The sequence below is a fragment of the Chrysochloris asiatica genome, unplaced genomic scaffold (assembly GCF_000296735.1).
Source record: "Chrysochloris asiatica unplaced genomic scaffold, ChrAsi1.0 scaffold00090, whole genome shotgun sequence".
Taxonomy (NCBI): domain Eukaryota; kingdom Metazoa; phylum Chordata; class Mammalia; order Afrosoricida; family Chrysochloridae; genus Chrysochloris; species Chrysochloris asiatica.
Window position 1 is genome coordinate 11,635,054 of NW_006408608.1, and position 10,660 is coordinate 11,645,713.

General features: G+C 43.0%; 1 protein-coding gene across 1 annotated transcript in view; it reads right to left on the reverse strand.

The window, feature by feature from the left end:
- APITD1 (apoptosis-inducing, TAF9-like domain 1) overlaps positions 1 to 5,376 on the reverse strand; it is a 19,042-nt gene extending 13,666 nt beyond the window's left edge. Inside the window, exon 1 of the mRNA XM_006866396.1 lies at positions 5,329 to 5,376. Coding sequence (XP_006866458.1) covers positions 5,329 to 5,376 — 48 coding nt within the window. The remainder of the gene's footprint in view (positions 1 to 5,328) is intronic.
- Between the last annotated feature and the right edge of the window lie 5,284 nt (positions 5,377 to 10,660).

The window sequence follows — 10,660 nt, forward strand, 5'->3', positions numbered from 1 at the left end:
TGGAGGCCAGGATGGCTAAGCTTCGTTTCTCCTACTTTGGACATATTGTCCGGAGGAAACAGTCGTTGGAGAAGGATGTCATGCTTGGTAGGGTGTAGGGTCAGAGAAAAAGAGGAAGACCCCCCCCAACGAGATGGATCAGCCAGGTGGCATCATTGATGGACTCAAGTGTGGCAGCGGTAATGAGGTTGGCCCACGATCGGACATTGTTTCGTTCTGCTGTGCATGGGGTCACTGTGAGTCGGTTCCGACTCGATGGCATCTGACAACTACAACAACGAGCACAATGAAGTGTTCCGGAATACTCATACTTCACAATGTTATACGTAGCTTGTCATGATCCACACAATCAAAAACCTTTGCTTAGTCAATAAAGCACAAGTAAAAATCTTTCTTTGCTTTCAGCCAAGATCTACTGGACATCAGCAGGGATATTCCTTGTTCCACATCCTTTTCTGAATCCGGCTTGAACCTCTGGAAATTCTCTGTCAATGTATGGTTGCAGCCGATTCTGTATTACCTTTAGTAAAACTTTATTTACTCACATAGGAAATCAAAGATATTATCCAATGATTTCCGCATTCTGTTGGATCACCTCTCTTTGGAATGGGCACAAATACGGATCTCTTCCAATCAGTCTTCCAAATTTCTTGGCAGAGATGAATGAGTGCTTCCAGTGCCGCCTCACTTTCTTGAAAGATTTCAATTTTAATTCCATCAACTTCTGGTGCCTTGTTCTTTGCCAATTACTTCAATGCACCTTGGACTTCTTCCTTCAGCATCATATTCCTAGCAACTCTTTTATTAAGTACTTGGCTGGTGGGTTTAAACTGCCTACCTTTCAGTTAGCACTCCAGTACTTATTCTACAACAGTGGTGGGAAATGTCGGGCTCACAGGCCATATAAGGCCCATGAAATCATTTGGTCTGGCCCTGGCAAGGCAACCGCAGTTTCAGACATCACACTGTTGTTGTTATGTGTCACTGAGTTGGTTCCGACCCATAGTGACCCTGTATAGGGTTTCTGAGGAGCGGCTGGTGAGCTTGGACCACTGACCTTGCAGCTCAAACCAACTTTACAATCTAGGGCATTAACCCACAGCGCCACATCATTGGGGTGAGTTAAATGTTTGAACAAATATGTTGTTATTGTTAACTGCCATCAAGTCAGTTTTGACTCATAGCAACCCTATATAGGGTTTCCAAGGAGCAGCTGGTGAGCTTGAACTGCTGACCTTGTAATTCAAACTGACTTTACAGTCCAATGCATTAACCCACAGCACAACACCAAACTCATTTTTAAGTTGATAATTTTGTAAGGCCTGCGAATGATGTTATTAATTTTGACAGACAAAAGGTTCTCCAGCCATTCTAAAACATCCCACAACCCTTTTGTTGTTGTTAAATGCCATCAAGTTAATTCCGACTCATAGTGACCCTATATAGGGTTTCCAAAGGGCAGCTGGTGGGTTTGAACTACTGACTTTTTGGTTCTGAGTCCAGTGCTTATCTTACAGTGCCACACATTTTAGGTACTGAAAAAGAACACTCTTCCCCGAGAGAGGGAGGAGGAAGAACAAGATAAACAAGCTCAATAATGGTCTTGTGTCAGGTGACTTTTGTTGAGTCCTGATCTGGACCTGGGGACAGGTGACCTCATGATAGCATGTAATCCACCAGCAAGTGTTCACTGTACAGGCGAGATGAGGAGGAACTACAAAAACCCAGTCCAGGTCCAATGGTAGAGGCTAAAGAGGCCCTCCTTCATTTTGGAGGCCAGAAAACTAGGTAAGTTGAGATCTTTGGTAGGAGAGACCAGAGTAACCATCAACCTGGGAGAGAAGACCCTTCAAAATCATTCTCTCTTTTAGGTACAGTTGGGAAGGGGTACAGGATAGAGACCCTACTAAACACTCATGGGCTCCAGGAAGCTTTCTCTGTCTCTCCTCACCTTTGGGCTAGGCACCTTCTTCGATGCTGCATACATCACTGCACCTAGTGGCTAAATCACTAGACTGTAAACTCCTCAAGGGCAGGACCCTGTCTGTTTCATTCACCACTGTGTATCTAGTGCCCAGAACAGCTGGCTGAATGAATGGGGAGATCCTCTACATGCTTACCAGAATGGTATTCAAATTCTCTGCCTGGCCTTAATCCTATAAGATCAAAAGCATCGCACATATTTGCAACCTTATTTAATCATGAAGCATTTATTCAATGTCTGTTGAAAGCCAGACTCTGAACTAGAGGATGAAAATATGAAAAAGACAGTACTGCCTTAAAGGAGCTTATCCCTCACAACACTCTGATACTCAAAACTATCAATAATGAAAGGCAAAGAGAAGGTGGAAAACTATTTCAAAGCAGACCAGAGACACAGGATTATTACTGAACACAATGTATAATTCTTGATTGTCTCCTGAATGACAAAAAAGGCAAGACTCAAAGAACCATGTTTGGAACAACTGGGGAGATTTTAACATGGACAGTACATTGGATAATAGAACTTCATCAATACTACACTTCCTAAAAGCGATAATTTATTACAATTATATAGGAGAATGCCCTTGTTCTTAGGAGATGCACTGCTATTGCTGTTGAGTGATACTCAGTTCCAACTCAGAGTGACTCTGTAGAGGGTTTCTGAGGCTACAAATCTTTGTGGGAGCAAAAAGCCTCATCTTTCTCTCAAGGAGCGGCTGATGGGTGCTAACTACTGAGCTTGGGGTTTGTAGTCCAGTGTTTATCCTAGAGCTACTGTGCTCCCTAGGAAACATATGAAACTATTATCATTTAAAGTACCAAGGTATCTGTAATTATCTCTCAAATAATTCAGGGGGCAGAAAAGCAAAATTTGAGGGAGCTTCAAAAACTTCATGGAAAATTAGCATTATCTTTTAATTCCATTTTCCACAAACTTTCTGAAGGCCCCTAATAAAGCAAAAGACAAAGGGCATTTTGATGGTCAGTGTATCATCATCATCATCATTATTTTTTTTCCATATGAGTAAAAGGAGCTCTGGTTGCATAGTGATTACGAGTTGGGCTGCTAACCTCAAGGTCAGCAGTTCAAAACTACCAGTCAGTGGTTCCATGGGAGAAAAATGAGGATTTCTGCTCCCATAAAGATTTACAGCCTTGGAAACCCTATACAGGGTTGCTATGGGTCGGAACAGACTCAACAGCATTTAACAACAACAACAACAAAGATTTATTATAGGAAAGATACTTGCAAGAGGATATGGGGAGGAACCCCCATCACCCCATGTTTGGGTTTAAAAACGTTTTGTTAAGGAAAAGGTATCATGTTTATTAATAGGGATAGGTAGGGATTTCTGGAAAAATGACCATTTAGGAGGGGCCATGCTACTTGGGTTTCTGGGCAGCATTCCTTCAAGATGGACCCCACTGCAAAAGCTTCTGGTGGTGTTGTTAGGAGCCACTGAGTTGTCTCCGACTCACAGCGACCCTATGCACAACAGAGTGGATAAGTATAGTGAAAGGACACAACTCTGGAGCACACCTTTCCTGATTTTAAACCATTCAGTATCTCCTTGCTCTGTTTGAACGACTGCCTCTTGGTCTATGTACAGGTTCACTAAGAACACCATTGAGTGCTCTGGAATATCCATTCCTCACAATGTTATCCATAGCTTGGCATGATCTACAGGTGAAAGCCTTTGCATAGTCAATAAAGCACAAGTAAATACCTTGCTGGTATTCTCTGCTTTCAGCCAAGATCCACTGGCATCAGCAATGACATCCCTTGTTCCATATCATCTTTTGAAACTGGCTTGAAGGCTTCCAATCGGTGTTTGAATGTCTAGAAAAATAGTGCCTTGTTTGCTGGCTTCTTCTCTGCAGTCCAGGCTGCCTTGGGATTGACTGGGGCCGTTGCTTCCGAATATTCTATCATGACTCTGCCCCAAATTATCAAAGGGCAAAAAAGAAAACTGCTGTCTCCAGTGGTGGCTGGGCAGTGACGTTTTCCGCCCAGTGCATTGTTCTTGTAACTTTTAAGGTTTGCATATTTCAAAATAAAAAGGGGTATATACTTCTTCTGAAATTTAACAATTAGTGGGAAGGCAATTCGCACTATACTCATTCACACGTTTCTCCAGTTAACCCTTTTGAGGGTCATATGGCAAGGTTAAAACTCTTCATAGGCCCTCTGTCTTTTGTGTCCTCATGACTCTGCCACACTGTATTCCTGGTGCTGAGTAAAGAAAATCTACACGGTCCTGCAAAGTCGGCTTGGCAGTTCAAACTCACCAGCCACACCTCAGAAACCCTATACAGGGCAGCTATGGGTTGGAACTGACTCGAAGGCACTTAACAACAACAACCCTGAGAAGTGGTTATTACAATTCCAATTTTATATACCAGAAAATTGAGTTTTAGCCAGAGTCAACATAACCAGTAAGTGCGTGCAGCTAATCCTGGAACCCAGACCTTAAGTATGGGCTCTGGAGCTGGACTAATGAGCTTGAATCCAGACTCCCAGACAACCTGAGGCTCAATCTCCTATCTGTAAAATGGGGAGTATAAAAGGCAAAATCGCCAGTATTTTAGCTCTTGCCAAGTACTCAAGTACTGTTGTTGTTGTCAAGTGCCATCGAGTCGCTTCCGACCCATGAGGACTCTGTATAGGGTTTCCAAGGAGCAGCTGGTGAGCTTGAACCGCCAACCTTGTGGTTCAAGCAGATTTTGCAGTCCTGCGCATTAACCCACAGCGCTACACCAGGACTCCACACAAAGCACTGCGCTCGATGCTTTTCATGGATTCTTTCTTTCAAAGCTCACATTCCACTGTCACGACAACCTTGTATGAGACAGGTCCTATCGCTATCTCCATTTCACAGAAGGGCAAACAGGCTTTGTCACAAAGTTAGAAAGCGGCCTAGCAGTTTCCCTGGAATTCTCCGAGGGTTGAGTGAAAGACGAGGTGTGTCCTGCACTTAACACCTGGCAGGCGTGTCATGTGCTCGGACACCTCTAGCTTCAAGTTCTATCGCTCCACTAGCGGTGTCTGCTCCGCGCGGGGGTCTACCCCGCAGCGGAGATCCCACTGTCAAGTCCTAAAACCACCAGTCGCAAACTCAGACCCGCAGCTGTTTGCAGTTACTATAGAAATCCCATCCCAACACTATACGAAGCACGCCTACAGGCGCTTGCGCAAGCGCACGGGGCGACCAAGCCTCAGGGAAGTGAGCGCCTAACCTGCCGAGAAGCGCCAAAGAGAATTTAGGCCGAGACTTCCGGCCTTTTCTTCTTCAGAAACTCGACGCCGTCCTTCCCCCGCCCAGCCGGGGCTCCGTTTCCTTGTACCTGTTGGTAAGAGAATCGCTCTTGCTCCTCAGCCTCGTCGTCCTCCATCGCGGCGAACCGGGCCGGCAGAAAGAGGCGGAGGCCGGCCTGGGCCAGTCGGATTTTCCCGCCGCGGCTACGGGCCGCGCGAGAAGACAAAGCGCGAAGTTGCTTGCTGCGCGCGCCCTCAGACGGCGGCTCTAGGAAAGGCCATAGCATGCGGCTCCACGAGGGTGACTGGGCCCTTCCCAAGCCCTTTAGGGGCGGAGGCCGTGACTGCCCAGTTCACTCTGCCTGCCACAGTGATGGACAGGTGCAGAGTTTATTATGATGCGTAGCACACAAGTTACAACTAGTAATGAAATTCTATCTATTGTAAATTCCATACTCTGAAACTTAAGAGTGACATGCAAAATCCACTGTTTTGTAATCTTAGCACCAACAATAGTGTCACAAAATCTGAATAAATGATTATTAATCCCATTCATCTCATCACCATTGACAAAGAAGCATAGCCCTGACATGAATATTCATTAATGTCCCTTAATAAAACACCCGTTGCTAACGAGTTGATTCTGACTCAGTGACCCTAGAACGAAGCTGCATTGCCCGGTCTTGCACCATCCTCACAATCGTTGCTGTTTGAGCCCTTTCATTAAGGGTCTTGCCCTCTAACAAGCATGATGTCCTCCTCCAGGGACTGGCCCAAACAAATAACATGTCCTAAGTACAGGAGATGAAGTCTCCCTATGTTGGCTTCTAGAGAGCATCCTGGCTGTATGTACTTCTTCCAAGACAGGTTTGCTCATTCTGGCAGTATATGCAATATTCTTCATCAACACTATAGTTCAAATTTATCAATTTTTCTTTGGTCTTCCTTATTCATTATCCAGAAGCCCTGGTGTGGTGTAGGATACGCATTGGACTACTAACTGTAAGGTCAGTGGTTCAAACCCACCAACTGCTATTTGGAACCCCTATACAGGATGGATATGAGTTGGAACTGACTAGATAGCACTTAACAACATTCATTGTATAGTTATCACATGCATATGAAACAATTGAGAATACCATGGCTTAGGTCATGTGTACCTTAGACCTCACGGTAACGTCTTTGCTTTTTGACATTTTTTACATCCTTTGCAGCAGATTTGCCCAATGCAGTATGACATTTGATTTCTTGACTGCTGCTTCCATGGACATTGATTGTGGATCCAAGTAAAATGAAATACCGGACAACATATATTCTGTTTATCATGATGTTATTTGCTGGTCCAGATACAAAGATTTTTTTATTTTATTTTTTTATGTTGAGGTATAATCCCTACTGAAGGCTGTGTTCTTTATTCTTCATCAGTAAGTACTTCAAGTCACCTTCACTTTCAGCAAGCAAGATCATGTCATCTGCATATTGAAGATTATTAAGGATTCTTTCTCCAATCCAGATGCCATATTCTTCTTCATATAGTTCAGCTCTTTGAAGTACTTGCTCAACATATAGATTGAATCGGTGTGATGAAAGCATGCAACCCTGATGCCTACCTTTCCTGATTTTGAACCCAATGCCATTGAGGCACTTTTGACTCAGAGTGACCCCACAGGGCAAAGTCCCACTGCCCCATAGGGTTTCTAAGGCTCTCTTTACAGAAGTAGACTGCTATAGCTTTTTCCTGCAGAGCAGTTCATGGGTTCCAACTGGCAGGCAAGCGCTTAACCACAATGCCACATGCTCCCACTTTACTGCTTAGGAGTAAAGTGAAATCGTGAAATCCAACTTTGGATCTACACTCCTTTTTGAACTGTCTTAAGTACCTTTACAACTTTAGAACGTCACTTATTTGGAACTTTACTCAATGACATGATTGAGCTCTCTGTTGAATCAATAATAGTTACTGGAGAAATATTTCCTCAGTCTTTTTTATGTTATTCACAATGTAAAAGCTACTGACCTAATACACTTTGAGGCTAAACTGCAATATTTTGTCATCACTTTTTGAGTAGGCAATCAACAATAAATCAAGGCTAATTTGAGGCCATTACCCATTTTGATGGGAGCTCTGGTAGCGTAGTGGTTATGAATTGGGCTGCGAACCTTAGGGTCAGCGGTTCGAAACTACCAGCCGCTCCGCGGGAGAAAGATGAGGCTTTCTACTCCCGTAAAGATTTACACCCTTGGAAACCCTGTACAGGGTCGCTATGGGTCGGAACCGACTCGATGGCACTTAACAGCAACAGCAACAGCAACCCATTTTGATGAGGTCAATACTCTTACCATGGCTGACTTCAAACTCAGAATTGGGAAGAGATGTGGCATACTATAACCACCACACACATAGAACAGCTGTAAATAATATCAGAACACAAATAATGGTAAACTGTAATAACATAATTAAGAATTGATGAGTATAATTTATCTAAGTATATTGTGTGGATCATGACAAGCTGTGGACAATATTGCGAAGTATGGGTATTCCGGAACACTTAATTGTGCTCATGAGGAATCTGCACCTGGACCAAGAAGCAGTTGTTTGAACAGAACATGGGAACACTGGATGGTTTAAAATTAAGGAAGGAGTGCTACAGGGTTGTATTCTTTCATCATACTTATTCAACCTGTATGCCGAGTAAATAATCCGAGAAGCTGGATTATATGAAGTAAAACGTATCTGGATTGGAGGAAGACTCATATGATACAACCTTGCTTACTGAAAGTGAAAAGGACTTAAAATTTACTGATGAAGATCAAAAAGCACAGCCTTCGGTATGGATTACATCTCAATGTAAAGAAAACAAAAATCCTAACCACTGAACCAATAAACATCATTCTTAATGGAGAAAAGATTGACGTTGTCAAGGACTTCATTCTTTTTGGATCAACTATCAACACACATGGAAACAGCAGTCAAGAAATCAAATGACGTATTGCACTATCTCCTGCACAAGACCTTTTTAAAGTACTGAAAAGCAAAGATGTCAGCTTGAGGACAAAGGTGCGCCTGACCCAAGCCATGGTGTTTTCAATAACCTAATATGTATGTGAAAGTAGGACAGTAAATAAGGAAGAGTGTAGAAGAATTGATGCTTTTGAGTTATGGTATTAGAGGAGAATATTGAAAGTGCCATGGGCTGCCCATAGAACCAACACATCTGTGTTGGAAGAAGTGCAACCAGAGTGCTCCTTGGAGGCCAAAATGGCCAAACTTCATCTCTCCTACTTTGGACATATTGTCAGGAGAGACCAGTCGCTGGAGAAGGATATCATGTTTGGTCAGAGATAAAGAGGAAGACCCCCAGAGAGATGGATTGGCCAAGTGTCAGCATCTATGGGCTCAAGTGTGGCAACAATAGTGAGGTTGGCCCAGGATCAGGCAGTGTTTCGTTCTGCAGTGCATGAGGTCACTATGAATTGGCATCAACTCGATGGCACCTAACAACAACAACAACATGTTTTAAAAACAGCTGTGTTAGATGTTTCAAATTTCCTGAAAATTTATAAATCAATTCTAGCCCATAGGAGCTGGCTCTAGCATACCACTAGCCTGGAATATAGCAAATGCTCATTAAATTAATTTAAAATTGAGAAAACACGCTGGATTGTAATTAAAAACCGGTTGCCCCAGAGTCAGTTCTGACTCTTGGCAATCTATGTGTATCACAGCAGAGTTGTGATCCATAGGGGTTTTTTGTTTTAACCTTTGATTGTGAGTTGTGTGGTTTGCATACAAAATCATCAATTTTACATTCAGCAAACCATATACTTTGTTTCATTTCAATGATCACAATCCCCTCCATGCAACAACAGTTATCCCACTTCCTCCCTATGGTTCCAATTTCCATTCCACCCATCTTTCTCTGTCTTCTCAAATTCGTATTTAAGTAAATGTTACCGTTTTGATTTCGAATGACTGACCATTCCATGGTGAGCATAACTTACTAGTGTTGTTATTTCCCCTGTATACCTATCTACTACTTGGCTGAAAATTCGGTCACGAGGTTGAGTTCCATTCTAGACCTGAGGGTAGTTGAGGACTTTAGTCTTGGGTTCCTGCAGTGTCTTTCTAACCAGTAAGCTCAATATTTTTTTTATAATTTTGAGTTTTGTTCCACATTTTTTCCCATTCTAGCTGGGACTTTCTAATGTGATCCCTCTCAGAGCAGTTGGTAGTAGTGTATGGGCATCATCTAGCTCTTCTAGTCTTAGAGTTATAAAGACTGATGTTCATATGTTCCATTTGTCTGTTGGATTAATTGATTCCAAGCATCTTCGATTCTCATCATTCTTCTTTCTTCTGCACATGGAGAGACCAATAGTTGTATCTTCTTGTTGTTGTTAGGTGCCATCGAGTTGGTACCGACTCATAGTGACCCTATGCACAACAGAACGACACTGCCAGGTCCTGGGCTAACCTCATAATTGTTACATGCTTGAGCCCATTGATGCTGCCACTTTGCCAATCCATTTCACTGGGGGTCTTCCTCTTTTTCTCTGACCCTCCACCTTACCAAATGTGTTAACCCTCTTCAGCAACTGGGCCCTCCTGACAATATGTCTGAAGTATGAAAGATGAAGTTTGGCCATCTTGGCCTCCAAGGAGCATTCTGGCTGCACTTAAATGACTTTTGATGAGCTTTTAAGGCCCCAGATGTTACTCATCATAGAAGGATGTAGAACATTGTCTTTGTAGACTGTGTTATGTCAATTGACCTTGGAGTCTCCTGAGACTATGATCCTGAACCCTAGGCCCAGCAACTCATTGCCTTAAGATGCTTGATAATATCTAAGAAGTATTCATCATTTTGCCTGCTGTATGCTCTTCCACATGGAGTCCTGGTATGACACTATAGAATAAGTACTGGACTGCAAAGTCGGTTTGAACTGCAAAGCCAGGAGTTCACACCCACCAGCTGTTCCTAGAAAACCTTACACAGGGTCACTATGAGTTGGAACTGACTTCACGACACTCAGCAACAACAATGCTCCATCACATTCATAGTTGTGTTTGCAGGAAAGGCAAATACCCATGTACTGATATCCTCTTTCAAATGCATATATTTGTGAGTATGCTCCCACTCTTCTTCTTGTACCCATTCAAGCTGAAATGTGTCTACTTGCAGAACACTGTTGTTCCAAGGTTGTGTATGTAACACTATTTACCTCTATTCCCTTTAGACTTTGCATACCTCCCTGTGTCTTCACCTGTCTGCATCATTATTCTGTCAACCTTCCTTCTCTAATATATAGCCCTCCTCCTCACCTGAATTAACTTATGTTTGTCCTCTAACCAGTGAATTACTCTCCCTTCCTTCCCACCCATCAAAGAATGCTTCTTTTAGCATGAAAACCTTTTCTTGA